This window comes from Purpureocillium lilacinum, assembly GCF_023168085.1.
Source record: "Purpureocillium lilacinum CBS 284.36 DNA, scaffold_7, whole genome shotgun sequence".
Taxonomy (NCBI): Eukaryota; Fungi; Ascomycota; class Sordariomycetes; order Hypocreales; family Ophiocordycipitaceae; genus Purpureocillium; species Purpureocillium lilacinum.
In genome coordinates, this window is record NW_027072117.1 from 231,720 (window position 1) to 259,654 (window position 27,935).

Here is a 27,935-nt window from a genome sequence, read left to right on the forward strand (position 1 = left end):
AAAACACAAAACACGGACGCATCTCATGGGCAGCCCCCTGCATAGCATGACACCTCGTCAGACTTGTCAGGCGTCATGCTTGGACTTCTTCTTCACCAGGCCCGCGCTCAAAACATTTACCCCGGGTTCGGCCTGAGGCTGCTGGCCCTCGGTGGTATCAGCCCGCTTGCGCTTAACAAGCCCCGAGAGGTTATTCACCGCAGGCGCCTCCCTTGTCGAAGCCGTACCGCCGTTCTGTGTCGGCCCGGCACCAGCGCCACCAGCAGCGGCAGCAGCAGTCTCCATCTCGCCCGTGACCTCGAAGCCCCAGCGCCAACCGGATGTGCTGCCCGCCTCGGCGAGCCATCGTCTCGAGCTGCCGGCGGCCTTGTCCAGCTTCGAAAAGTCCAGGTGTAGGAGCAGCTCCAGGACGCGCTTGTAGTCCCCTTCGGAAACGATGCGCTCGCCGCGGCCCTGCACTAGCCAGTGATAGTACTTGCTCGAGGTCGGCCGGTCGAGGAGGTAGTTTCGTTGCTCTGTCTTGACGCGTGCCTGACGGGGCTTGACGATGCCACGCAGCTTTTGGCTCTTCTTGCCTCCTTTCCTCTTCTTCCCCGACTTGTCTTTGGTGTTTCCGCGGGGGACGCTTGACTCCTGGCCCGAGGCACCCACCGAGGCATCGGACTTCGCTGGAAACAGCTTCTTGGGCGTTGTCTTGGGGGCGACATTAGACAGAGTCCTATTCTTCTTTGGCGTCTCGGGTGTCACCGTCGTCGGCGCAGCAGTCTGCGCACTCGCCTGCGCTGCCGGCGCCGTGGCGTCGTCATTGTCAAACACGAGCCAAATGAAGCCCGTCATCCTCCCACTCGAGCACTCCTGCCGAAACGCCATCATCTCCCAGAACATGTCCAGCGTCTTGACGCTCCTCCAGCTGCCCGTCGTCTGCATGGCGCCCGACCGCGCCGCCTCCTCGTCGAGCTCGTCGCGGAAGCGCGACTTGGGGTCGTCGGGGAAGCGAGGGATGAGGCACCGCGGCGGGACCCAGTCAAACTCGCGCGTGTAATGCGATATGCGCTCGAGCGGGTGTCCGATCGTCCAATGCGGCGAGACAGTCCCGGCGGACGTCCGCGGGATGAATGCCCGAGTCTCGTAATCGTCTAGCCCGGGGACCACAATGTAGCCTTTGACGCTCTTCCAGGGTGCGGCACCGGCGGCGACCGGAGGCGACGCGGCCAGCGGGTCGAGAACACGGCACCACCACTTGACCAGCCCGCGGTCGTCGAGGACGTGTTTGCCGCCGTAGTCGACGCTGCCGGGGAAGAGGTACTGGCTCTGCGCGCGGGCAAACAGACTGACGACAAACTGCACGTCCTTGCGCCGCCGCACCTCGACGAGGTAGCCAACGAAGGCAGCGCATATGTGTCGGATCGGGCTGAGCGTGCCTCGGGGAAGGTCGAGGAGGTCGAGGAATCCGGTCGAGTCGGCCTTGGAGACGAAGAGCGTCGTCGCGTGCGCCGTCGTGTACACAAAGACCTCGATGCCGAGGACGATGACCTCCCTCTGCCGCGACGAGGACTCGATTCCGCCGTCGGAAGCTGGGGCGGGCACATCGACAGACACAGCGAGGAAGTGATTCTCGCAAAAGGTCCGGTCGGGGCGCTCGTTGGGCGGCGCCGAGTAGAGCGCGTCCGTCTTGTACGGCGGGGTCGAAACGTGGTGGAAGCGGAAGCGCCGCCCCTTGGGCAGCACCGAGGCCAGCCGGGTGCGAAGCCCGCTGGTCGCGGGCGCGGTCGATTCTGCCATTGACGCCGCTGCCGCCATGGTTGTTGTGCTGTCGAGAGGACGAGCCGCTGGAGGGAGGGAGGAGATGAGGGCTGACGCGGGTTGGCGCCAGGGCGGGCTAACACGACGCGTCGGATTTTGGCGTCGACCAACACCTGTGGCCTACCCTGTACTGCTCCATTTCGATGCAATCAAGCTTTGGACAGTCACAACCACATCAATTTAACATGCAGAAGACGTGAGGTGCATGGTTCCAATAAATGAATGTAGATGGGCCGATATTCCTGATTGGTTGGACATTTACATTTACAAACCCCGTCTTCGTGTCCTGTGTGAGCAGCTCAACAAGATGCACGTAGCCAACACCACTTACACGGAACCTCAATCAGCACAAGTAGACGAAAAGCATCCTGACAGGTACGTCAAAGTCCGTCTTCCTCGGCGAACCCACAAGGAGAGACGTCACAACCAGAGACCCATTCACTCGTACGATGCAAAGTCTGCTCGCGCCGTCCGCCCTCAGCGCGGCTAAAGCGCCCAGCGACGCGCCATCATCGCTGCCTCACGTCCAAAGGCAGACAAGAGTGCGCGCGTCAATGTCTTCTCTGTCGCGCTCCCCACTACGTAGGTGATAGTGTCTAGTGCATCGCTGTGGACGGGGACATGGGGCCGAACGGGGCCGACCTGCTGCCACAGCGGCTCCGATGAGCAACTCGTACGAGCCGCGCCTGCTACGAACAGACGATACTACGACTACCACGGCCTGGCGGGACCCTGATCGAATGCTTGTCTGCGACGGCGCCGGCTCCCACTCGTAGCGCCGTAGGTCCACTTGCCAAAGAACGTCAAGCGGCCGTCTGATCTGCAAAGAGCGCAATCTCGGACGATTGGCCTTGAATACATACCTACTCTCCCCCATGTTGTATCTCGTCGGCGGTTCGTCCGGTGATCCTCGTCAACAGCCTCTGAGCGGCGCGCAGTTCCATACCGGATGGCATGCGCGATATGAAAGGACCGCCCGCGTACCACGGTAACGCCCCTCCGAACCGCGGCGTCGGGATATTGCAACACGCGCGGATTAACGTTACCCGTAGTCTTACGCAGACGGGCAGCCTGCGACCCTTTATCATCTCGTCAAAAAACCTGCTTCCCATTTTGAGTTTTGTTAGCCTGCCTCGCCGGGCGGGCCTAGTGCCGCCGCCGCGGCCGCCGCCCCCCTGCCCCGTTGGACCCGGGCCGCTACTGGTGGTGAGTTGGGATACCGCTGCTAACGGTAGGAATGTTCTCGGAGGATGCAAGGGGATGGTGGTCCCTTGCCTACCCCGCCGCGGGGTGTCTTGCTCGTCCAATTGCGGGCACAGGGTTGCCAAACGGCGAGAGGTGCGGAGGAGACCTCGTGCCTCGGGGCTGACGGATGACGCTTCCAGCCTCCAGTCGAAGTAGCCATTGCGTATAGCCAACTCGCAGGGTGTAATGTACACGACTATGAAGAAAGAGCACCGTTGCTGGAATGCAGAACTAGTGGTTTGGCACCAGTAGCAAAGCCAGCCATGCTCGCTTCCGCCCCTTGATCCGGCTCCCGCAAGCAGCCTCTCCCGTCACAGCTATTCAAGGTTGATGGACCAGACCGCGCGCTCCACATCCACTGAGCTTCTCCAACACCCGCCCGTCCTCTTGATGACGCCTACGTTTGCCCGTTGCGGCACCGTAAGCTTTAGCTATTGTTCCTCAGCAACTGCCGTCGTAGATAGACCCCAACTCTCTCCCCCAGCCTCTCCTGCATTCTTCCCTGTTATTGCCTCCTCCACCGTAGCATGGACAGGCCCGGTAGTCGTCGCCTCGCCATCCAGCTGCTGCACGCCGCCGGCAACCATTGCGCCAAAGTCCGACCGTCCCTCGCACAGCAACAGCACTGCAGCAGGAGCACCGTCAGCAGCCTCTCCCGCCGGGCGCTGTGGCTCTCCTCCCGAGCCTGCCGACATCCGGCCCAGGGCCATTCCTCGTCATCGCGTCGTCCGGTGCCGCCGCCTCCACCACCGGCCTCCACAGAGCTTGTTGCTGTTCTCCCCACCGCTGCCGCCGCCCCGCGACGACGCTCGTTGCACGTCTCGCCCGTCTCTGAAACCGCTGCCAAGATGAGCCGCTGCCCTGTTTCCTCCGCCGCGCGTCAGCCCCTGGCGACGAGTCAGGCGCAGGCCGTCGACGCTCCGTTGACGCAGTCGGCCACGTTCCTTGTCCTGTCCGTCGCGCCGCGGCCGGAGGCCCTACAGACGGTCCGCGCGACGCTGGCGGGCATTGACGGCCTGGCCAAGAACGTGACCATCCGCGACTCTACGTCGACCTTCTCCTGTGCCGTCGGCATCGGGAGTGACATCTGGGACCAGCTCACGGGCCTGCCGCGCCCGGCCGAGCTACACGCCTTCCCCACCGTCAAAGGCGCGGTTCACACCGCCGTGTCCACCCCTGGCGACCTGCTCTTCCACATCCGTTCGGACCGCCGGGACATCTGCTTCGAGTTTGAGCGCCAGCTCATGAAGCTGCTTGGGGACGCCGTCCAGGTCCAGGACGCCACCGTCGGGTTCCGCTACTTTGACCTCCGGGATCTCCTGGGCTTCGTCGACGGCACGGCCAACCCTGTCGGTCCCGCGGTCCCGGATTCAGTCCTAATCGCCGACGAGGACGCAGCGGCTGCGGGGGGAAGCTACGTCGTCGTGCAGAAGTATGTCCACGACCTTCAGGGGTGGGAGCGGCTGTCCACGGAGCAGCAGGAGGCCATTATCGGCCGCACCAAGATGGACAACATGGAGCTTGACGATGCTGAGCAGGGCCAAAAGGCCCACAAAACGCTTGCAACCATAGAGGACGAGGATGGAAACGAGCACGACATACTCCGTGATAACATGCCGTTCGGCTCGCCTGGCAACAGAGAGCTCGGGACCTACTTCATAGGCTACTCGCGCAGGCTCTGGGTCACTGAGAAGATGCTGGAGAGGATGTTTGTGGGCGATCCGCCGGGGCTGCACGACCGTATCCTGGACTACTCGAGGCCCATGACGGGGACAACGTTTTACGCACCCCCTGCCGCAGTGCTCGCCGGTTTGGATAAGAGCTAATTTCGTCCCGTCCGCACCACGGCTTTCCATTCCGGTTGGTGGACTTCTGCAATCTCGATATTCTCTGATAATTGGGCAGAAAAAAATAGTTCAGTAGCTATAGACATCAGGCCCATATCGGCAAATTCATGAGTGTCATAAACTAAACGCGCCAAACGCCACACGCTGTAAACTGCAAATATGCCCCGGACCATGCTCCTTGCCATGCCACTCCAAGTATCAGATTCCCATTCTACAAGCCATGCAAGGAGGAAAGTAAAGTATCGGGAGTCCAGCCGTCATGCACGGTCCGCTCGTGGGGACTGCTCTGCGACTGAGAAAGAATATGCAGCAAACACCTCTCAACGCCCCTCCGCGCGTCGTGGTTCGCGGAGCCCATAACGCTCGTCAGGTTCAGGACATACTCGGTCGTCTGCGCCTTGTCGGGAAAGTCGTATAGGTTGTGGAACAAGGACATGTATAGGTTCTCGGCGCTCCCCTGCCACATGGTCCGGTTGTCCTTGAGGAATGATTCGAGCACGTCCATCCTGTTCCAGTTGTCCATGGGTGTGTCTTCGTTCCCATCGGCTGCAATGGCCCACTGCGCGGAGGCCGACACCTGAAGAAGGACGCACACGAAGAAGAGACACGCTAGGCGTGCGAACTCGCGATGTGTGCAATTCTTGTTGTATAGAGACGCAATGGCGTGCTGCTGAAAGTCCGTCTCAAGCAGCACCATGGCCTCTCGGATCGCGGGATAGTCGGCGGCGCCGATGAGCGGGAGGTGCGGCGCGGATTTGTGCATGAATGTTCGTAAATCTTGGACAAAAGATATCAACCAGAGACACCGCACTTTGTGTAGATTCTCGCTGTTGCCCAGTATAGGGTGTAAGTGTGCCGTCAGGGGCTGTCTGGAGGCAATCTCGCGGATGTGATTCGAACTGTCGAGCCATGAAGGCTTGGCCATGAGCAGTACACTGCACATCTGCGTCAGTAAAGCGCCTCCTATCCGGGGCATAGGAGTCTGTTCACTCACAGAAATGTTGCCAGCTCTAACCTCCAGTTCGTTTGCAGCGACGCTATGCCGCCCCGTGCCTCTATCATCTGCTGCAGCCCGTGTCGGTGTACTTTCCACTCGTGTTCGGTTCCCCAATGCCTCTGAAAAGCCAAAACGTCAGCAGGGAGCTCCGTAGAGTGCCAAAGGGGTCGCTAGCTTGCCTCGTAAGTTAGTAACCTGATGACGGCGGCAATAACCTCGTCACTCAGCGCTTGTTGCGGATCGTCCATCCACGACGCCACGATCCGAATCGCCTCCATTTTGAACTTGAGCGCTTCGTTGGACGTCGTGTACCCGTGCATTCGTGCGATATGTGCCGCCGAGTGGGCCAGGACGACGTTGAACGAGGCGGCGTTGGAGACATCGAGCGGGAACCACACATCGCGTACGGGGTTGAATGTCGCGGCCGGTAGGTCTTCGAACATCATAGCCGCATAGGTGCTGAACCCTGCCGAAGTGGAGCGTCAAAATACATGTACGTTGCCAAGACCGAGCTTGAGTACTCCAGGAGCACACAGATGATCGAACGCGGGTTTAGTCTTACAGTGATGGAGCAGCTTGTGATGCTGCGCGGTAAGCCGCACGGGGAATGTCTCGAAAGGGTCGAACCGCGCTCCTGTTAACGCCCGGTCCATGGCGGCGTATATCTGCGTCGGAATACCATCGATCGGAAATGCTTCCTCCGAGTCCCCCCGAGCCGACGAACGAGAGCTAGAGCCTGCAGAACGTTCCAAAGCCTTGCCCGTGGCCTCATGCTTCAACGTGGACAGGACACCTCCGGAGATGGCGTCGCTGTCCGAGCTGGTCGCAGGCTGCTCCTTGACGGTGGAGTTGGAGCTGGATGAAGACGGTCGTTTTCGCGTCCTGTGCTTGGGTAAGAGTTGTCGATGCGACAGCGCCGCCGACTTGCGCTTGTTGGTCTCGAGCGAGAGCCGCCGCTGTTTCCAGTGCTCGCGCATGGCGTGGCTCCGCATGCTCCTCGGGTCCTGGCCCGACACGAAGACATACTGTGGTATTGTGTCCTGTTCCAGTGTACTCGTCGCCCGTGCCTTGGATTTGCCCGTCGACTTCCCTGGCGCATCGTGATCTGCCTCCTCCTCGTGATTACCGTCGCGCTTGGGGCATGGTGGTGATGCGGGCGACCGGCGGCCGGCATGGTGGACGATCAAGGGCTCTGTCATAATCTGGCGAACAGTCCAATGACTGTGACATTTCCGTCGCACGAGCGGGAGGGCATCAGCATCCGCACCATCAGCCGCGGCAGAGTGACGGCTTTGTCGTTTGGGGGTTCAAGGCGGGTCGGCCGAGATATATCAGCTTCGGCTCCAGTCGCCAACTCCTGCAGCAACCACCACCGGCAAGCTTGAACCTCGGTGCTAGGCTGCTTAGAGAGCCAGCCGTGCAAGTAAAAAGTCTCGGGTCTGGTAGCTTCCAAACCCAGCTTCACCACCACACGATAGTAGTAATGCTGGCGGAGCCTTCCCGGCCGCCGGGGCGGCACTCGTCAGCAATGGGCCAAGAGGGCCCCCGCCGCCACCGGCCCCGATCAAGTTAAGCTTTGGACATGTTGCAGCCGGCGGTTGACTTTTTGCAGGGGAAGGGTCGGTCATAGCGTGAGACAAGGCTGCCGGGAGGTCTGGTGGCTTCTGCGTGCCCAGCGACTGGGTCGGCGAATGGGGGCCTGCAGGGTGCTGGGGAGGGCGGAAAAGGCTTGTACGAACTGAACTTATTCTGGGCTAGAATGGCAAAGTCAAAAAGTGGCTCGTCATGTTGGTCCTCCCTCAGTCGCATTTCTCCCGTATCACCCGCTGGCCACCCGGCCCGAGTGTACCTACAACAACGGTACTCGGCAGTGCCCCTTGACGATCTACTACTGCCGGCCAACAAGCAGAACGGGCCTCGGTGTGTTTTGTGGTTCCCATCCATCCCCCTTTCCTAACCCTCCCGTCCGCCACGAGCGCGCTCGCAGCCACAATTTGCCACGCGGGTGGATCACCACCGCGGCAACCTGCATTGACGAGAAGATGAAGACGACGGACAGTGGGCTCCGAGTCACGGGACCAGAGCCGAGGTTAAAGTAACGCCGACCAGGGCACGGCGTTAGGCATTTATTACCAAGATGGTGATGGCGTCGCAAGGCTTTCAGCTCGACCCCCAAGACGGACGTGCCGAATCTACGTATCAGCACAGGAGCGTATTATACAGCGGTTCAACGCCTGTCGCGCACGACGACGACGCCTTGGTGCCTCGACGTGGCGGTCTCGCAAAAGCATGCCCGTACGGACAATGATTTGCATGGAGGACCAGTCATGGCTCATGAGGGACACAATGGCCACCGCGTGTGCTTTTTGCGACCGGGGGCTTTCACTCCTTGCCTGGGGGAACTCAGCTCTCCTCGGCAGGCGGCAAGGGCTTTCAGCTCTGGCTTCGCATCAGCCTCAGTCAACTTGTGGCGTGGCGTCGCGGCACTTGCCAGGTGAAGTGCCGCCACCTTCTTTCCGCTGCCGCACAACCGACAGCATTATGATCTACGGTTGGGGAATGCAAGGCAGCACGCACGAATTGCGTACCGCCGAGGAGTAGCAAATTCCTGGGCGCTTGTGGCGCATAGCAGCCCTGACAAACCCACGTGGATCATTGCCGCCAGCAGCCCAGCACCACGCAACCTTCAGGCGAAGCAATCTTGGACACTGGCATCTAAGTCAGTGGCACCAACAAGACCGTAATCTGAAGCCATGACCTGGAATAATTGTGGAGGTTCCTCGGCTTACCAACCTGCGACAAAGAAAGATGTTACGGCACCGCCAGTTCAGTTGTCGGAACTGAGGGGGGGCCAGTGGGTGGAAAGCCACCACTACCAAATATACTTGCAGGGAGCTTGAGACGTGAGCCATGATCTGCGCAGGCACTAACGTGGCGCCTCATTGGAGGGAAAATTGATCGGAAACATGCATCCGATGGATGGATCACTCACCATAAAGCGAGATGCCGCCCCGGAAGGCGCATTTGCTTCGCTGTGTTGCTGTCCAGGTCTTCTCCGCTCGTCGCCCGCAAACCTCGACAACGACATGGGCGGAATTAACCCCAGTACATGTAAGAGGTGTCAGTATTGCTGTGCGACAGGACGTGCGTAGGCAACGCCTGCTGACGAGCATCGCAACATGAGTACGTGTACGTATGTACACAAAAATACGCCAGGCCGTGCAGGGTTGGACCTAGTATGACCGCAATCGTTGCCTGCACACTCCTACTTATTGCTGTCATGGAGAGTCTGACAACTGACAGTTTGCCACTCACATGACATTGCCGTCCTACGAGGCCACGGGTCTTTTGTGGCGCACTTGTCAACCCCGGATTATACGGTGCAAAAGCCAAGGCATCCTGGCCAGGTCTGACCTTCTACTACTCCAAGAGAGGCTCTTTGAACGGATGATCACAGTGAACCGCCGCGGCCTGCATAGCCTGCCGTTAAGTGCAACCCTTGCCTAGCCATCAACCCTGTCACCAGAGAACATTTGTCCATCAATAAGAGCCGTGGAAACCGTGATTCGCCGAAGCAATGTCGTATTGCCGACGTAAAGCTGCTTCTACAACTGCCACCAAATGGCACCAATGGTCTGATACGGCTAGCTTCAACGTTGCACGGCAGTGCTAGATGCCATCGCGCGGGAGTCTGCAACCACCCTTTTGCGATCCGATAGCGATGGCGAAGGAACACAAATAAGTAGCTCGCGCTCCCTCCAGTCGTGCTGCGACGACGCTCACTGCGCATTCGGCCGTCACCGATCCACAGTGAAATAAAGATGAAGCATGCACTCCTTTGTACCGCAGTCGCGAGCTTTGCGTTGGCAGTCGAAAGCCGTACCTGCCTGTCATGGCTGGCGGATACATTCATCGCCAAGGGCGTGAAGCCGACGTTTGGCTATCAAGAGGCGACACTGTACCTCGGAATTGAGAAGGCCTACGAGTATACCCAAGACGACAAGTACCTGGACTGGTTGAAGAGTCAGATCGACAACAACGTAGTGCTGGACAATGGAAGCATCAAAGGCTGGAAGAATACCTCGTATGTCTTGGACAACTATCGGATGGGGAACCAGTACCTTTACCTTTACAACGAGACGGGAGACCTGAGGTATAAGACGGCGGCGTCAATTGTACGCGAGCAATTGAACAGCCACCCGAGAACACCCTCAGGCGGGTTTTGGTACGTATGAAGAACCGCCCTGCATTTACAAAGCCAACCGAGTCATTAATTCTTCAAGGCATGGACAATCTTGGCACAACCAGATGTGGCTCGACGGACTCTTCATGGCGCAGCCGTTCTACGCCAAGTGGACAAACCTCTTCGACAAGAGCAACGAGACTGCTTGGGCAGACATCTTGAACCAGTATCACCTCATACAGGCACACACCCTCGAACGGTCGGGTCTCCTCGTCCACGGATGGGCGGAAGGCCCTGCTCCATGGGCAGACCCTAAGACGGGACGCGCACCTCACGTCTGGGGCCGCGCCGACGGCTGGTACTTCATGTCCCTGGTCGAAGTGCTACAGGTGTTTCCAGCCTCGCATCCCGGCCGCGCCGAGTTGATGAAGTATTTCCGATCGCTAGCTGCAGCTCTCCTACGCTCACAAGATCGACGGTCGGGCAACTGGTGGCAGGTCATGGATGCGCCATATCCTGGTCGCCCAGGCAATTACATTGAGAGTAGCGGGTCAGCTATGTTCACTTGGGGCCTACTGAAGGGCATTCGCCTAGGGTATCTCAACAGGGCCGACTACCTGAGGCCGGCGGTGCGCGCGTACAAGGGCCTGGTCAAAAACTTTGTCGAACCGCAGCAGAACGGCACCTTGGCGTTCACGGGCACAGTTGCTGAGTGCGGCCTGCACCAGGCAAATGCTACCTACGAGGCAAGGCATTATATTCTGCGTGTACATTTGGCACGCGAATGACCTGCGGCTAACATGGCGACAGTACTACATCAGCGTTCCCACAAGCTCCAATGATTACAAAGGATCCGGACCATACATGCTTGCTGCTTACGAGTGGGAGACGTGGGCAAGCGTGGCATAGCCCATGATTCCTGAAATACCGCGTCGGGCCCAGAGCATACGACTTCACACATAGCCAAGGGATGAAACAAGCCATGAAGTCATGTATCAATTGTGTATGGAATACGCATTGAGTAGTGCTGTTTGTAGAGTTTACTTTTGCTAGTTGTAGAGCATATAGCAGCAATAGCAGCAATAGCAACGAAAGCAACGAAAGCAACGAAAGCAACGAAAGCAACGAAAGCAACGAAAGCAACGAAAGCAACGAAAGCAACGATAGTTATAAGTAACGCGTTATTACCGTCCTATACCTACGATAGCGCGCAGTAAAAATCGCTAGGGTAGTATAAAGGTAGGGTGCGGCCGAGAACAAAAAATATAGGAGGGCTCTATAACTAGCAAAAGTTGGCTCTACGAATAGCACTCCTCTTCGCATTCTAGCTGTGAGATCCCGTCTCGCCTGTCCGTGACGCACGAAATGAGTATCGTTACAGCCAGCATCTGATCTTTTCGAACACCTGTCAGTTGATAATGTTGAGGTTCTCTGGGGGAAGATCCTCACCCGCGCACGATCACACCAGAGTCGCTTATAGCCACTCAGACACACGCTGCCGTATTTCGTACAACATTCCCTACCCGGGTTGCTGTACGAAGACAATCCCGCGCAAAGCTTACCAATTGACACGCCATTGGTCCAAGTAACTAGCTGAAGCATTTTCTCGTCAAGGTCGCCAATGTCAAAGGCTGTATTTCCACACATGATCGGGCTGCTGGTTGTCCACACGCATTTTCTGCCCTCATATATGCAAAACTCATCCTTTTGAGAGACAGGAATTCCCATAGAAGGGGAAAGGATGAGTAGAGAGGAGAAGCGCATATCGAACTCGGCTAGCTGCTGGTGCCTCGTATTGTGACACAGCCTTCGCAGTAAATCCTGGTAGCGCACTACGAGATGAACAGTGGACGAACTTAGATCGTTGGTACCGACACGATGTATGTATATAAAAGACTTTCGGTATACATATGGGCAAGGATTAGTGTTATAGACCGCTAATTGTGGGTGCGCTGTGTTGCCAAAGGCAAGATCGGATGATTTGATGTATATCCCTTGAGCTCACATCTACCAGCGTGGCCTCGTTCGGCAAGAAGTCCAGTTGCAAGAAACCAGTCTTATCGTCATTGAACCGCCATGAATGTAACGTACTGTGTTCGGAGCGTGTCATCAATGTTGAAATGCGCTGTAGCGTTGCCACATACCACAATTGCGATGCCATGCGGCGTTATGATGGTGGGTTGCTCCCGTCTGACCGGTGCATTGTCCAGGGGCCGCTTATTAGCTACTCACTTAAATAACTCATGTCGTAAGCTGTAGAGTTTGTGATATACGTGCAAATGCGACACTGCGGTTGATTGGCTATGTGGAGACCAGAACTCGCAAAGCCACAAAGAAAACAGCGCACAGTCCGATCAGCAGGCTCATATAGTGTATAGCGAGCATGAACAATAACGACATTACGATCTCTGACTGGCACCGACCAGCTGCCTTGTCGTTCACCATGAGGTCGATAAGTCCTTTCACGCTGGCCGGACTGGCTGCACGAGTTCTCTGCAAGAAGCAGACCGCACTTCCGTCCCTCGAGGTCAGGCTAGACAGGGATCACGGCTCCGTCATCAAGGCTACGATAACTAGCCACGCAGCAGAGACGATCCAACTCTATATTCCTGGATCGCTCCTAGACGACCGTCCTATTCGGAAAGTAAATGTGTCTGATGGCGGGACGTTATTTGCCCAATTCGCGGCTGGGCTAGGTGCTGATATCATGACAGATCGCGAAGCGCATTTCATAGGCCGTGAAACGGAGGCCGATGGAGGTAAAATACACCGATCACGCACGCCGTTTCAGAGCCTCTCAGAAGGTGAACTCGTAGAGACGGTATTCGACATTGCTGAGCTCTATGACGTTTCGAAACGCGGAAAGTACAAGATCGAGGCATCTGGCTCTTTTCTAGCGAGAGGGACGCACGACAGAACTTCTTGGCCCGTTTATTTTGTTACCAACACCCTGGAGGTGGAGCTTCATCGAGGCGTGTCTGGTGTTGACACCAATTCTCACATCAAGAGGGCCGAATTCAGCTCGTCATGTATTGAAGGGAAGCTTCGCGCCGTTATCGCGGTTCTTCACAACTGTGTCAACTTTGCCCTCAACGCCCAAAGAGCGGCTGAATGGGGCCCAAGCTCGAGAATGGAAGTCTTCTTCGGAAAGTCAGACCAGAAGACACGGCAACATGTTACCAAGGTCTTCGCTCGCATCGAGGGCGCGTGCCAGAATGTGTGCAGTGACTTGCCTCACATAGACTGCGTCGACACGCTACACTACTGCAGCAAGCAGACGCTCGGCTATTCCAACAGCTCCGGCCTTTGGCTGTGCGATGCCTTCTTCAAGCTCCCCGGGAGAACTCGCGCGCTTTGGAACGACGACCAGCTTGGCGTCGTGTTTCACGAGATAGCGCACGTTGAGAACCCAAGAATCGATGATTACGGATATGCGACGGCTGTGCTGTCGCTTTCGTCAGCCAAGGCACTGACGAATGCCGATAACTACTTGTACTTCGCCCGGAGTGCCGCATATTTGTGAAGCGAGAGCCATGCTCGAAGGCGACAGCCATTGGCTTGGCTCGGGGTCAGGACAGAACTTCGCTTTGTGTGGAGACGGCGATATCTTTGGTGGCTTTTCGAATCGTCGGCCAGGGCCGACATTGCGTCAGTGGCTGACCCTCCTCGCTACTTTGCGGACGTGGCTGGCATTTGCGGCTGAGGCTGGGCATCTGCAGGGGCAGTGCTCCTTCGGAGTGGCCCGAGAAGGCTCAATTGAACCCTTGAAGATTCTGCAAGTCCGTCAAACAACTGTGACGTCGTGAGTGCATGTGCAAGGCACGCTTTGAACGAGCGGAATGGCAAACTACGTATTGCGGAGTTCTTGCGCGGAGCTCAATGATGGAGATGGAAGCCAAGAGGTGGTGGTCAGCGTTTCCGTTACGATTGAACGCGAGGCGGCAAGACTCTTGTCTCAATTGCCGCAACAACGCCGTCAACCTGGTCCGCGACCCCCAGCGGGCGGGGAGCCGCAAAGTAGTGAACCAGCGACGGTTATCGCGCGGAGCTGTCAATGTGACAGGCGGACAAGCTGTGGTCTCAATGGCGGACAAATTTCGCAAGTAGTCGCTGAGGCACAGAGGCACTGCCGCTAGAGCTTGCAGCAGATTATTAATTAAAAAATCACACTGGTTGAACCGCAACCGCTGGGCGCCACAAATCAGGCGACTCCAAAAACAGTGATTCCAAAGAGCCATTTGTCACTCCACTTGTCCGCACTGGGGGTTCGACTTGCAAGTCTGCGAACACCGCAACTCCGCTAGATGAGCGCGAGCATACAGCAAGAGAAGACACGCGTACAATGTATATATAAAGATTAAGAAGAGCGTTGCATGCGTTATCCATCAAGTCAAATCAGCACCCGCATCAAATCGCATTGAGCCATCTGGCAATCCAACTTATTGAGTTACCTCGCAAACCTGCAGCACAACGAGACACCCTACTTTACAACACCACAACCAACACACAATCACAATGACTGTGCCCAAGGACGTTTCACTCCCCAAAGATTCGCTGGTTCTTGTGACTGGCGTGACTGGCTTCATTGGCTCCAATGTCGCCGATCAGTTCCTGAACTACGGCTACAGAGTCCGCGGTACTACCCGCGACGCTGGCAAGGCGGCCTGGTTGAGCGCGCTCTTTGAGGAGAAATATGGAAAGGGGCGTTTTGAGCTCGCCACAGTTGTCGACATGGCTGCTGATGGAGCGTACAATGATGCAGTGAAAGGTACGTGGACTTCTCCATCGCGCGGGTGGGCCTGGGATTGACTCTCGTCAAGGAGCAAGCGCCGTCGCACACGTCGCTTCGGATATGTCAATGGACTACAACCCGAACAAGGTCATCCCTCCAGTTGTCGCCGGCGCTCTTAGCGCCCTCAAGGCCGCGATAGCCGAGCCTAGCGTCAAGCGGTTCGTTTACACGTCGTCCTCATCCGCGACTACGAACGCAAGCACCAGCAAGGAGGGCGTCGTTGTCACGGAGGAGACTTGGAACGATGCGGCTGTCCGTGAGGCGTGGGCTGACCCACCCTATGAGCCCAGCCGCGCTTCGGCTGTCTATTCCGCCAGCAAGACAACTGCGGAGAAGGAAACCTGGGCGCTCTATCGCGAAGCCCAGAAGAGTCGACCGGATCTCATCATGAATACTGGTATGTCGCGCTACGCTCCGACTCACCAATACCAGACAACACTAACCGTTTCCTAGTTCTGCCCAATGTCAACTTTGGTCCAAGCCTTAACCCTGCGATCCAGGGTCATCCCAGCACTTCATACTACCCCGTCCTGGCATGGAAGGGAGACCGTGCCTCAATTGAGCCACTACTGCCTCGTAAGTTTCCTCAGAAGCGCCAGCCATACAAAATCACTAACAATGCTGCTAGAATACTTCGTGAACGTTCAAGACACTGCCCGGCTTCACGTTGCTGCCGCGATCCTGCCCCAAGTCAAGGATGAGCGCATCTTTGCCTACGCAGGCAGGTTCAACTGGGACACCGTGCTGGATATCTTGAGAAAGCACAACCCGGGACGTGAATTCATCCCCAACTTCCATGGTGGTGTGGATGCCAACGTGATAAAGCCGGCCGCTCGGGCAGAAGACTTGCTCCGCCAAATCGGAAGGACCGGATGGACTTCGCTTGAGGAGTCCATTTTGGCAAACACGGAGGATCTCCGGGATTAAGCTCACTTAGACAAATGCAGGCCATGATGGAGGATGCGAGCTATGGATAGCCGGATTCATAACGAGTACGCCTTGTTTCGCCTTGGGAGACAGTTATAGAACGAGCACAGCGGCGCGTGTGGTTGAACCGCAGCGAGGCATTTTGAAGAAAGCATCTGTTCAAAAGCTGAGGCGCTAGAATGATATAACCCTTTCAGATGGTCGTTCCTTCTCCCCCGTACCCCAGTGCCAGCGTCGTGCGTATCATCGATATCCCCTAAGGGCCTCTGCCCAAATTAACCGCAACGCTGCAGCCGCCGTGTCAGTTACCTGGCTCGGAGAAGATGTTTCGTCATGTGCGAGGAACTGGCTCTTACGTAGTTCAGGCAAGCACCACTGCAGCACTCCCAGCCTGTCTGGCAGCGGCTGTTGTATGGCAGTCCGTTCGCATTGCGGCAGCTCCGTGCCTCAACGGGGGCTGCAGCTTCCGTCACCGAGCGAGGGGTTGGGCTTGCTGCCGCAAGAGTAGCAAGGAGTGACAGGACTGCGACGGTGACCTTCATTTTGACTTGTGTATTGACAGTTGGTGCGAAGTAAGCAGTGTGTGGTGTGATAGATAGCGGTGATTGTCTTGGGTTGAAGATGGACTGGCAGAGGACGGGGAATGCCTCTGTAGTTAAATACTGCCAGTCCATGGCTTGACAATATGCACATCGTCATCACTGTCTACCACGTTGCATTTCCCTTTCTTCATCAAGTCCAGCCGAGGGGACAAGCGACAACGGACCGACTGAGCTATCAGGCAGTCAACAGCTTTGGGAAGTTAGAAGTGATCGCGAACCCGATTTAGTCCTAAATTGTGGATTCGACGGTTGAATGATGCAGACGAAAAGGCCCTTTGATGCTTCCATAGTACAGTATGCGTGTACTGTAGCTACATTGCTCAAATGACACCAAAGGCTGGTACGCATGTTGCCTAGTTAGCCCACGAGCAGACCGTCCGTGCAGTGCCCATACGAAGCTGTGCTTCCTTTTATTGAGTGCGTCCAACATTGCGAACGACACCAGGCCGAAAGTCTAGAGAAGCTCAGTGTAGATCATCGGTGCGTCTGACTCTCATTTGTCATGTGTGAAGTACGTATGTCGCGTCCGTGTGCTCACCGTGAGCTTTGGCTTCGGCGAAAGATGTGATTGTTACCGGAGAGGCGCCGTAGTGTTGGCCCGTCTTTGGTCGGGGGTGTCCAATGCTCGAATATGCGTGCCGAAGCGCGCTGAACAAGGCTTATCAAGAATGCTCAATTGCCTCCGTACGCTGCGCCTATTCAGCACATAGGCTTCGCGATGTCGTCTCGATTACATGTACCGTCTCAATACGAGGTGTTGAGGTAAGACGCTGAGAAGATGCCGCGCATGCATATCAGTGCAACGACCGCAAGCCATGCTCCCCACCGATTTGTTGCCCCGCGTTTGGAAGTTAGGTTGAGCAGTCATTTCATTCCTCGGGACCTCACGTCGTGGCCATTTTGAAGTAGCCCACAGCGAGAGACTTGGTTACCGTAAGAAGAACGAGAACTAGGTGCGGATATGAACAGTAGCACTTGTTGTAACACACCGGCCTACCAATGGACCGAGCGGCAGCCGAGACGCAGGTGCCTCACGAGCCAGCGCGTAATTTGAGGAAGGAGAAAAACGAGGGCGATGTCTTGCCTGACGACGCTTGCCCTGTGCAGAGATGCACGGTGCCTGCGCATTGGGCTCCCGGTGTGCTGTATCCCAGGCGGCGACCGCGGCTAGATCGCAAGGCCCAGATCTCCGCCGAAGCCAGTGCAATTACAGGCATCCCATGTGTGATCACTACGAGTAGGCAACATCAAAGGCGGCCTCACAACGGCATAAGCAAATATTCCTCTGATGATGATAACTGCTGGGAATCTAACTAGCAGTCAATTGAGCACACGAAGCGCCATTTGTTGATCGAAGGGTCCCGGGCGTCCGTGGGAGCTGAAACGTCTGGATAGTCCACAAGAAACGCATGTTCTCCACCTGTTTGTTTCGAAGATGACACGTTCACGAACAGATCTGGACATCGCGAAAGGTCAGTGCTTGGCCGCGGGCTGGGAGTCCAATTGCAGCTGGTTGGGCACCTCGCTGAGGCATGTACCGCTGCAGCAGTCCGTTCCCGAATGGCAACGGCTCCCGCGAGGGCGGCCTTTAGTGTTTCTGCACCCTTCGCGGTCGAAGTATCCCGGGGATCGCTGTTCAATTCCCTTGGAGCCCGATGCGGGGACCGCGACACAAGTCGCTGCAAGAACCGGGAGAATGGCAAACAGGACCTTCATTTCGATGAACAATGTTGTAGCCCAAGCCGTCAGGATCTAATGTATGTAATAATCTGTGATGTCCAAGACGAGCTAATTCCGTAGATAGGGGCGGGAGGTCGCGGATTTAAGCTACCTTGTTGACGCCCAGGTCCCTCATGTTCCTTTTCCGCTTCGACATAGCTCTCCAACCCGTTGCTAGTCCATGGCCTTTACTACATACTACAAGGCTGTTAAATGGCTCAATGAGACATAAACACGGAGATAATTATATCAGGCTGCGCAGCAAGTTGCCGAAGAACATTAAGCTCTAGCTCTTGGCCTCCCTTCCACCGGGATAGCCGCGGTTCAAGTTGACGCATGAGCACGCCGAGAGTCAGATCAGATTTGTTCCTTTTCTTTCGAGGCCAGACTATTTGCTTTTACACAAAGAAGCATACGGCAAAAAATCGCGGGATTCGCCATTGCCCTGATGGCTACATGCAGCCTGGCTAGAGACCGTCGAAAGCTGAAAGATGTGCTCTTATCAGGAACGTTCTTGATCTCATCGCCGTCGTACCTTGAGGAACGAAGTTCCGAAAGGATTTTTATGGGCTTGGGCCGCTTTTTCACTCCTCAGGGTCGGCCAGATTTAAGAAGTTTAAACCGGCCTTCTAATTCGCTTGTTCAGTCGCTAAGTATTCCTGATTGCTTGCTGCCGTGCTCTAGAGTCAGTGCATATGCCTCAAAGCTGGCTGGCCGAGGCCGGAGCTACTGCCGGTATCTCTAAGCTGGCTGTCGAAGCCGGAGCTACTGCCGGTATCTTAAAGCTGGCTCTCTAGGTCGGAGCCGATGTATTTCTTAAGGTGCAGAGTCAAGACCACCGCGGACTTCGTTCCTCAAGGCTTAGTGTGCAAGGCAGAACTGCCTTGCATTCCCCTGTAGCATAGCATGAGCCCCTGACATGAAAGTTTGGACCTTGGGATGGCATTGAGAACGTGGGGGATCAGTGGGACAATTTTGATAGGTCCACCTCAAACAGGTGCCAAATGACGATAAGGTTCAGCGGAAGTAGTATCTAAGATGGACAATACAGCGCACAGAAAACATCGTGGAGCAGCTTTACCGCCCTGTACTACGGCGTGGTAAGGCTACATGTGGCCAACGCCGTGGAACCTCTCCACGGGGAAAGGGGTGTCGTTGCGCTGTTTCACATAATCCTAATTGAGCTCGCCCTCGCCACACAACGTCTGTTGCATTTAAGCCCCTGCAGCGTTCCTCATCTTGACACTATGGGCACTGCATGAAAAGGTGAAGTTGTGCTAAGCCCGAGCGTGATTTAACAATGCGTGGCAAGGTAGGTAGACGCTTGACTGTCTCAATCTGCATGACAGAGTGGCTCGCGTCCAACCGGCCATTGCGGCCTTCGCGGTCTACCCGAGAAAGTGAATTATGATGCTTTATGTTCACAGCATTTAGCAGGGGGGTCCGGCTGTGCTGGCACAACGGCATTTAGGAACCGGCACTGTACGAGTACGTCGTCGTGCTTCAGTGACACTGAGTATGATCTGCTTCCAACGAGCCTGAGTGCGAAGTGGGCGTACGTTTACTGCCAATGCGGAGTTGGCGATGTCTTGCTTGCAAGGTTACACGTCGTGGGAGCCTTTGTCAGATGCCGCCGTCAAGTCAAATGCCAAGAAAGCATCTCGGCATGGCAGAAATGAACATTTCATGCGCATCTTGGCCTGGCTTGGCAAACTCGTTGCTTCTGTTTTCGACTACGTACGCATTATGTACGGCAAACCAACAGGAGGATCATGTACGGGTGGTGGTGCTGTAACTTACGTCGCGAGGTACAGTGATAGCTTAACCCATTGGCCTGGCCCATGGGCGCTTGAAGGGGATCAGCGCATCGTGCGACATGTCGGTTAACCGGCAACGCTGGTCTTTGAACACCTTACTCTCACTACGGAGACGGCGAATAAGCTTTGAAGGACCTGCGTTGCTTTACTGCTGGACGTGTGCCCGCATGCAGACATTTTTGGAGTGTTTTGTACTTCGTACTTCGTATCACGGTACGAGGGATGCCCGAAGGGTACATGTACTTACGGGTCAGATCAAAAGGATTCTCATGCCTTTATGCACGGACAAGATTCCGACGCTCCGTTGCCGATGTCGCACAAGCAACGAGCTGGGAGCGTACAAGCCTACCGGGTGAGCGAAATGAGCCCGTAACCTCACAGAGTCAAGTTTCTCTGGTGTTGGCCTAGATATGGAAGCATCAATTGAAGGTCAGCCAGCCGCGATACAGCCGGTTCACCCCCGATGTCAATCCAAGAATAGGTTTGAGGTAGGGCTGCTCGAGCTCCCAACACGGACCTCTTGTTGGTGTCGTGCGACCCGTCATATTGCGATCTGAGCGCCAAACGGTGTCGTAGGTGTCGTATTCGGCAAACGCCTGTCATATCTCCGATTATCCCTGTGCGAATGTGACTTACCTGTGACCAACACATTCTCCCGTGGCAGTGCTCTCTCCCACGCTTCGCTCCTTTCCCGACTGACAACCCACGGCGACTTGTTCAGCACCGAGCTCAATCCATTCCTCAACCTGTCACGGCGCATTCGGCAACTCTGACGTGCCGCTCTCTGGTGTCTAAGCGCGACTTCCCACCCCGTCGATGCTGCTTGGACGAATCTGGCCGATTTGCGCGTGACATCCATCGACGTCTCCGATCTAGTCAGCACGCGCGTACGGACGAACTGACCACGTATACCGACACGCGCCACGAGACTGCAATCACGGCGCCGCAAGACGTCGGCTGACGTCTGGCATTGCGAAAGGGAAGGTGGCACGTTCGAACGTCCGCCTGGTCGTCAATACGCAAAGAGCTTGTCATCACCGTCCGGGATTCCGACCGACCAGACGTGGACATTGAATGCGAGTACATTGCGCGACGAAGCGGCCGGATTGAGGCTCGGACGGTCCGAGAGCACCTGGAGCGGCGAGAGGATCAGGAGCGAGAGCTTTTACACCAACTTGCACTGGGCAAGGGCGAAACATGACGTCTTTCACGATGCGCCTACCGTTGATGCTCTTTGCGGTCGTGTCGACGCTCCTCTCGTCGGCCACTGGAGAGCGGCTTCTGATGTCTAGCTCGCTCAATGCGTGCCAACAGGATTCGAGCTTCAAGGCCTCCCTCTTCAATGTCGTGTACACGCCCTCGAACAATACCGCGAACGTTCAGATGGTCGCAACGTCCTCGATCGAAGGCAAGGTAGTGTTTGACCTGGCGATATCCGCCTATGGCTACCAATTCCTCCGCCAAACCCTGAACCCTTGCGAGATGAATCTGCCGGGCCTTTGTCCAATGGTTGCCGGCAAAATTCCGTTTGGCTTCACACTGAACGTCGGAGAGGAGGCGTCGAGACAGATACCTGGAATTGCTTATAACATCCCGGACCTTGATGCCAAGGTTAAAGTTTTCGTCAACCTAACATCGACCGGAGAGAGCGTTGCCTGCGTTGAAGCAGATATTTCCAATGGCAAGACGGTTGACCTTTTTGGGGTTAAATGGGCTACGGCGATCATCGCCGGACTTGCGCTTATATCCTCCGCAGTAGTCAATGGCCTTGGCAACCCTAACGCCGCGGCTCATGTTGCAGCAAATTCCCTGGCTCTTTTCGGATATTTTCAAGCCCAGGCTATCCTTGGCCTTACTGGTGTTAGCCTTCCGCCGATTGTTCAGGCCTGGGCAATGGATTTCCAATGGTCCATGGGTATTATTCGCGTGGAATTCATGCAGACGCTCTTCACTTGGTATCAGCGGGCCACGGGGGGGACGCCTGCGGCCATCTTTGACTCGCTCACCACGGTCTCCGTTCAGGTCGCCAAGCGGGCGCTTAAACGTGCAGCTCCGGTCACAGAGTCGGGCATGAATCTTTTCACACGGAGTTTAGCAATGATGCCTGCGTCTATTATCCAACCGGCGGGCAAGCTCTTCAAACGCGGAAACATCACGACGGGTTCCGGCTCATTCCTCGTCTACGGCATACAGCGAGTCGCGTTCCGATCAAAGATTGAGACGACGAATCTATTCATGACGGGACTCGCATTCTTCTACTTTTTCGTTTTGTTCACAGTGCTCGTCGTCATCATCCTCAAGACCGTCTTCGACCTCTGCGCCAAAAAGGGCTGGATTGGCCCGGAGAAGTTCCTCGAGTTCCGAAATGGATGGCTCACGGTTCTCAAGGGCATTCTTTTCCGCATTGTTCTCATCGGATTTCCCCAGATATGCATCCTTTGCTTTTGGGAATTTACGCAAGCGGATTCGCCGGCCGAAATTGTCCTCGCGGCTGTGTTCTCTGCTGGGATGATCGCCACTCTCACCTGGGGGGCCTGCAAAGTCATCCGCATCGCCCGCCGTTCCATCGCGATGCACAGGAACCCAGCCTACATCCTGTTCTCGGACCCCCAAACATTGAACAAATGGGGATTTCTATACATTCAGTTTCGCGCATCGGCGTACTACTTTATTGCGCCTGTCTTGTGCTATACGGTCATCAAGGCCATGCTTGTGTCGTTTGGACAGAACAACGGCACAGCCCAGGCGATTGGGTTCGTTCTGGTCGAGGCCGCTGCGTTAATAGCGGCTTCGGTACTGCGCCCGTGGATGGACAAAAGCACCAACTCTTTTAATATTGCTATCTGCACGGTCAATTTCCTTAATGCCTGTTTTCTGCTAATATTCGCCAATAAGTTTGGGGCGCCTTTAATCGTGGTCGGTACGGTTGGGGTCGTCTTGTTCGTCCTGAACGCCGCATTCTCGCTCATCTCGCTCCTCATGGTAATTATATCGACAACTGTTACCTTCTTCCGAAAGAATCCCGACGCCCGGTATCAGATCATGGCAGACGACCGCGCATCCTTTATGAAGTCGCAGACACAGCTCAACACCACGACTGAGCTTGACGCACTGGCTGCTACCGCCCGTGGCGACAAAACTGGCTACAAGCATCCGCTGGACCTGGACGAGGACAACCAGTCAGTGCTGTCGGATACCATGCATCCGCAGGGGCGGTCCAACAGTGCCCAAGGGTCCCGCCACAGAGGAACCCCTACAGCAGGCGACAGTGAAGTCTCCCTGTTTCCAGTTCGTCAGCGCCCGGAAAGCCCGTTTCGGGCGGGGTCACCCAGGCCCAGGACTCCGCGGTCTCCAGCATCGCCTGACAGGGCACGATCGAACTTAAACGCCAGTCCTGCGCTTTTGAGCCCGCAGAGAAGTCCAAGGTGAGATTGTCATCGTCCAGCATGATGGGAGGAGCCATTGCTGACCATGAGCGCAATGGCAGCCCATGGCAGCGGGGTGCTGGGTATGAGCGGTAATGGCAGTGCTGTTTACGGCCCACTTGTACGCATACTAGCTAGCTGAAGAATGGACCGCAGATGGCCCATGTTCAGCCTGGAACAAGCATAGAACTGCCTTGATGTCACACTGTTTTGCCACCACCTGTTTACACTACGAGCAGGCTATTGCCATAAGTAGACCTCGAGGTAATTACAGCCAATCCAGTCAGTACCGCCTGAGATAAACCCGTGTGAAGACCCCTCGACTGGACTGGCCCCCGCCCAGCCAATTGTCAATACGACCCACCGGCTCTAAACATTGAACTGCCACAACTTTACAATCCCAGGCTCCAGGTGCCGTAGCGCACTGCGGATAGGACTGCAACCTGAGGGCTTTATAGACTAATGGTTCTCATCAACCGGTGGTCGCTCACTTCTCCTCAACCCTCAGTCGACGATTGGCCGCCCAACCACGTGCGGGCGCATGCCTCAGCCCAGATGGCACAGCGCTTCTCCTTTGACTCTGGAACTCGGCAAAAGAACTCGGTCTGCGTGTTTTCGACGATTCAGATGCCCGTGAAACGATCTTCTCAATCTTGGGGACTCACGGTACGAACCCCCCACTCGCCGATCTCACAGTCGTCGCACTTCAAGTTCCGAAAATGTCAGTCGTGGGGCGTGCGACAGTAATGGTCGGAGGTGGAGGCTCACTCCGCCTGCATTCACACAGACTTCTTCCAGGTTCGACATCGGCGAGACAGGTTGCTGTTCAGCTGTGAGATTCCAATCGTGTCTGATTCGATGGACACGGCAGTTCTTACTCTATGAACGGGGGTATAAGGCTCGCTCGTGATGCAATTGACCCTCTGGCCGTTCTTGTTTGTAGAAGCAGATTAGTGACCTGCATATCGCCGTCCGCCAGGTTACATGTGTGGTGCAACAGACTTCCCGAATCTCACAATTGACATCAAACATTCTATGCAACCGGGACATTGCGTCCGGAGTCTAAATTTCGATTTCGTTGCATCAGCAACAGGCCGTGTTCACGAGGATCAAACTTGCGTACGTATGTGTTGCCTCTAGGAGAGACCCGACTGATAGCGGCGACGAGGCCGTGGAATAGGGTGAGCGTGGCGGCAAAGGTCCTCATAATGAATGGTAGGATAGGTATGATGAGGTTGCATTTACTCACACTAACGTTAGTATACGAAACCATTGTGATAAATGGCCTTGCGCCAATTATATCTTTGAGGGTTTAGGTTCAGTCTCCAACATCGAACGTCACCTGATTCGGGCACCAATGCGGCTGGAACTTGGGTCAACCGGTCTCGATCAAAGACGCAGAACAATAAAGTCAAATATCGCTAAAGTGACTGATGTCACAGGCCACTCTTGGCGTGGGCTGGTTTGATCGACCTTTGGAAGCATTGATCGTGCGTAGCGTGCATGTGACTTCGTCAGTGGCCACATGCAAGAGAAAGCCAAGATAAGTCAGGATGGCCTAGATTGAACGCAGCCTCTCTCAAGTAACTCCAATCCGAATAGTTCCAGGTCAGTATGAACTCGTCGGCTCGTTCGTTCCGGAGAAGGCGCAGCCTGCCATCCAGGTCGGTATCCCAAACTTGGCGCATGATGCAGAAGTGGCCAACGGTCCATCGACATGCGATGCTGGTGGATGAGTATAGTGAGCTACTATATTTATGGGTGCGATACGACGGCTATATCACACAATGACAATAAGTGCTGGTATAAAATATTAAAGCAACGATACGAGCCATTGCTACACGGACGAATCGTCTTGCCGTGATATAGTTGAGTTAGCGTAATTACAAAAGTCCCCCATATCGTTGGATGATTGCTTGTAGAGACAGTCTGCTGCTTCTTAGAGCAGCATCATAGCCGTTGCTAGGACAATTATCGCAGGCATGGCCAGGACACTGGGCTGCATCGCCCTCCCCACGCCGCCCGCGACAATGACCTGCTGGGGTTGGAACACTGATGGCTCAGTAGAGTTGGTTGTTCCGTTCCAGCAATATTTCGCGAAACAGTCGACGCACTTTGAAGGTACTGTGGTACCCGTCCGCGTAAAGCTGCGCGACAGAATCGCACATCCTACACATTGAGTCCAGTTCGAGTCGATGGACCCATTACCCATTGTGGCGACATTGTAGCCGTTCTGAACAATCTGGTCGCGCTGCGTGTCGTTGTACGATAGGTCAAAGGTCGACACGTTGGAGAACGTAGTGTAAGGGGTATTAGGCAGATAGACAATCAGGGGCGTTGAGGTGTTGTCGCACCCAAAGAACGTCGGCCTTGAGTTGAGGCCGAGGTTCACGAACGTATTCTGGTCCGGAACGGGAGGGAAAGCGCTACTGGTGTTCGGAGAAAAGCCACTGATGGACTTGTTGAACGTGGCCACCATTGCCGTCCCGTTAGGCCAGTAGGTCATGGTGTCGGCAGAGCCGTCAACAGCGAATATGGCATCGACATATCGATCTTCAAGGAGGAGAGGGTGTATAGGTATGTTCTCCAGTGCTTCCCCGCCGTCGACCAATGTGAGAAGATCAGCTTCGGCGTTGATGTTGTTTCCAGGGTTGTAGTTATAGAAGGGGTTCGGCCAGCTGGCAATGTCTGCGTTGTTTTCGCCAATGTTTGCCAGAGTGCGGTTGAGGACTCCAGTTAGCAAGTCAGGCACTCCCGATGCCTTCCCTATCTGCAAGAAAGCCTGGTTAAAGAGAGACGACGAGGTTCCCATGACGAAGCCGGCGTTGTCCAGTCCAGCGATGCACTCGCCCTGTCGGGGGATTGACCCTTTGCTAAAATTGCTCGCAACGTACTTCAACGGAGCAAAGGCTGCCGCTCCAGCGTCGTAGGAGCCCATTTCCCAAGGATTAAACTCGAAAACGGTGGCGTTTGCGGGGACTTGTAGCTGTCCAGGGGCCCTCTCGAGTGCGACAATGAGTGGCATGGGGGCAAGCGCCCGGGCGAAGTCGGTGTCGTTTGCAATTGACGAGAATGTATATGCTATCAATTTCCTGGCGTTAGCGATTCGCACTAGGGTTCTCACGGCTACAGAGCGCTCAGGTTCGTACCCGGTCCGCCGTCGCTCGCATTCACAAGTTGATACGACAATGCCCTCCCCCAGTAGTCGGTGATTGTGGTATTAAAGCCGGCATCGACCTTGTCATTGACCGTCTGATAGAGCGCGTTGTAGTACTGCCCAGGGCGAAGGCCAGCAGGCCCTGAAATGCGTTAGTAACCCAAGATTTTATTGCAGTTGTTGGGATTCAGCAAACCTTGGAGAATGGAGTCGCCAAATTGCCAGAGCGTGCTCAGAAATCCGCTCGTCGACGAGATAATGGACTCTACGGTGGTAAAGTTCTGAACATATAAGCTGCCGACGAGCCAGCTCCCTCCGGACAGTCCACTCAGATATGTAGTCGCCTGTAACAAGCCACCAAGCTGCCCTTGCCCCGTCGAATTGGTGGTGCGGTTGTCGAATGCCGCAAGGGCACCGGCGCCATTCATGAGTGCCCGATAGCCACCGCCTGAGACTGCCACGGCGACTCTAGGGAGCAGCGCGCTTTTATTTCCTGCCTTGATTTCGTCCACAATTGTGTTGATGTACGTGGTGGCATCGAAGCCGCTGATGTTGAATCGCCCGAGCAGAGATTGAAGCGCAGGCGCAGTCTCATTGTCGCGGAGAGGCAGCCAGGCCTTCTCCTGTTTCGACAAACTCGACCCTGCGCGGATGGTCGGACGAGGATTTGGACATGCCACTGAGGCTGGCGCGTAGCCATTGGGCGCATCAGGAGCCGCGCGTGGCTCGTTGACATACTGTGCCGCTGCGACAAATTAGCTGGTCTCTCAATTGTCACGACGATTGGCATACCGCCCAAGGTACAGAGCACGACCAGGGTCAATATCTTGGAACATTGCGCCGCCTTCATGGTGCATTCATATGCGCTTGAACATGTACGATCGGGATCATCGCTTGGATTCCGCACGGCGGGATGGGACGCGGCCGATCATTTGAATCGATCAACCTGGGAAGAAATGGCCAGCCTCGCAGCTGTACAACATTTGGATGCCTCCCGGCACGCTTCGGCACTCTCAATACGGCACGGGATGATAAGATCCCCCGTGTCGCATGGGGTACGTTGCCGAAGCTGAGAAATTGAGTTTGCCTAGCCCATCGTCCGGACTCCGGAACCGAATCTGATCCTCCGTGACACCCACGCATATTCGACACAAGTTCACAAGATACAGATGGAGAAAGCAATTTGCAACTGCTCCAGTGCCGGATGTCGTTGGGGGCCTAGTTGGATGACCTTCTGGGGTCTCGCGCTTCAATGGCTGTGGGCCGTAGCGAAGTAGCAAATGCCCTGAAGGATGATGCAGGTTTGCCAGTGCGTTGCGCTGTAGGCCGTCTGCGCCCGCATACAGGCGCAATGTCTTTTTCTGTGGCCGTGACATCATGCTCTCACTGCTTGGTGCCCACTGCCTTCATTAATTGATGGG

The 27,935-nt window shown here is 55.8% G+C and overlaps 8 protein-coding genes across 8 annotated transcripts; 5 read left to right on the plus strand and 3 right to left on the minus strand.

Moving 5' to 3' along the window:
- Positions 1–66: 66 nt before the first annotated feature.
- On the minus strand, positions 67–1,800 carry PLICBS_008983 (uncharacterized protein; the record flags this gene model as incomplete). The annotated part of the gene is made up of 1 exon (XM_018327711.2): positions 67–1,800. One exon carries the CDS (start codon positions 1,798–1,800, stop codon positions 67–69), a length of 1,734 nt encoding a protein of 577 aa, XP_018173652.2.
- A 2,096-nt stretch (positions 1,801–3,896) lies between these two features.
- PLICBS_008984 (uncharacterized protein) lies at positions 3,897–4,874 on the plus strand (the record flags this gene model as incomplete). The annotated part of the gene is made up of 1 exon (XM_018327710.2): positions 3,897–4,874. One exon carries the CDS (start codon positions 3,897–3,899, stop codon positions 4,872–4,874), a length of 978 nt encoding a protein of 325 aa, XP_018173651.2.
- A 232-nt stretch (positions 4,875–5,106) lies between these two features.
- PLICBS_008985 (uncharacterized protein) lies at positions 5,107–7,091 on the minus strand (the record flags this gene model as incomplete). The annotated part of the gene is made up of 3 exons (XM_065601520.1): positions 5,107–5,830; positions 6,088–6,358; positions 6,455–7,091. 3 exons carry the CDS (start codon positions 7,089–7,091, stop codon positions 5,107–5,109), a joined length of 1,632 nt encoding a protein of 543 aa, XP_065457592.1.
- A 2,622-nt stretch (positions 7,092–9,713) lies between these two features.
- PLICBS_008986 (uncharacterized protein) lies at positions 9,714–10,984 on the plus strand (the record flags this gene model as incomplete). The annotated part of the gene is made up of 3 exons (XM_065601521.1): positions 9,714–10,117; positions 10,176–10,779; positions 10,886–10,984. The coding sequence occupies 3 exons, from the start codon at positions 9,714–9,716 to the stop codon at positions 10,982–10,984; spliced, it is 1,107 nt and encodes a 368-aa protein (XP_065457593.1).
- A 1,534-nt stretch (positions 10,985–12,518) lies between these two features.
- On the plus strand, positions 12,519–13,598 carry PLICBS_008987 (uncharacterized protein; the record flags this gene model as incomplete). Its single annotated transcript, XM_065601522.1, has 1 exon — positions 12,519–13,598. The coding sequence occupies one exon, from the start codon at positions 12,519–12,521 to the stop codon at positions 13,596–13,598; it is 1,080 nt and encodes a 359-aa protein (XP_065457594.1).
- A 992-nt stretch (positions 13,599–14,590) lies between these two features.
- Positions 14,591–15,794, plus strand: PLICBS_008988 (uncharacterized protein; the record flags this gene model as incomplete). The annotated part of the gene is made up of 4 exons (XM_018327705.2): positions 14,591–14,843; positions 14,896–15,264; positions 15,321–15,443; positions 15,496–15,794. The coding sequence occupies 4 exons, from the start codon at positions 14,591–14,593 to the stop codon at positions 15,792–15,794; spliced, it is 1,044 nt and encodes a 347-aa protein (XP_018173646.1).
- A 5,350-nt stretch (positions 15,795–21,144) lies between these two features.
- Positions 21,145–23,297, plus strand: PLICBS_008989 (uncharacterized protein; the record flags this gene model as incomplete). Its single annotated transcript, XM_065601523.1, has 2 exons — positions 21,145–23,120; positions 23,222–23,297. 2 exons carry the CDS (start codon positions 21,145–21,147, stop codon positions 23,295–23,297), a joined length of 2,052 nt encoding a protein of 683 aa, XP_065457595.1.
- A 1,999-nt stretch (positions 23,298–25,296) lies between these two features.
- Positions 25,297–27,364, minus strand: PLICBS_008990 (lysophospholipase 1; the record flags this gene model as incomplete). The annotated part of the gene is made up of 4 exons (XM_018327703.2): positions 25,297–26,438; positions 26,507–26,656; positions 26,711–27,259; positions 27,307–27,364. 4 exons carry the CDS (start codon positions 27,362–27,364, stop codon positions 25,297–25,299), a joined length of 1,899 nt encoding a protein of 632 aa, XP_018173644.2.
- Positions 27,365–27,935: the final 571 nt, after the last annotated feature.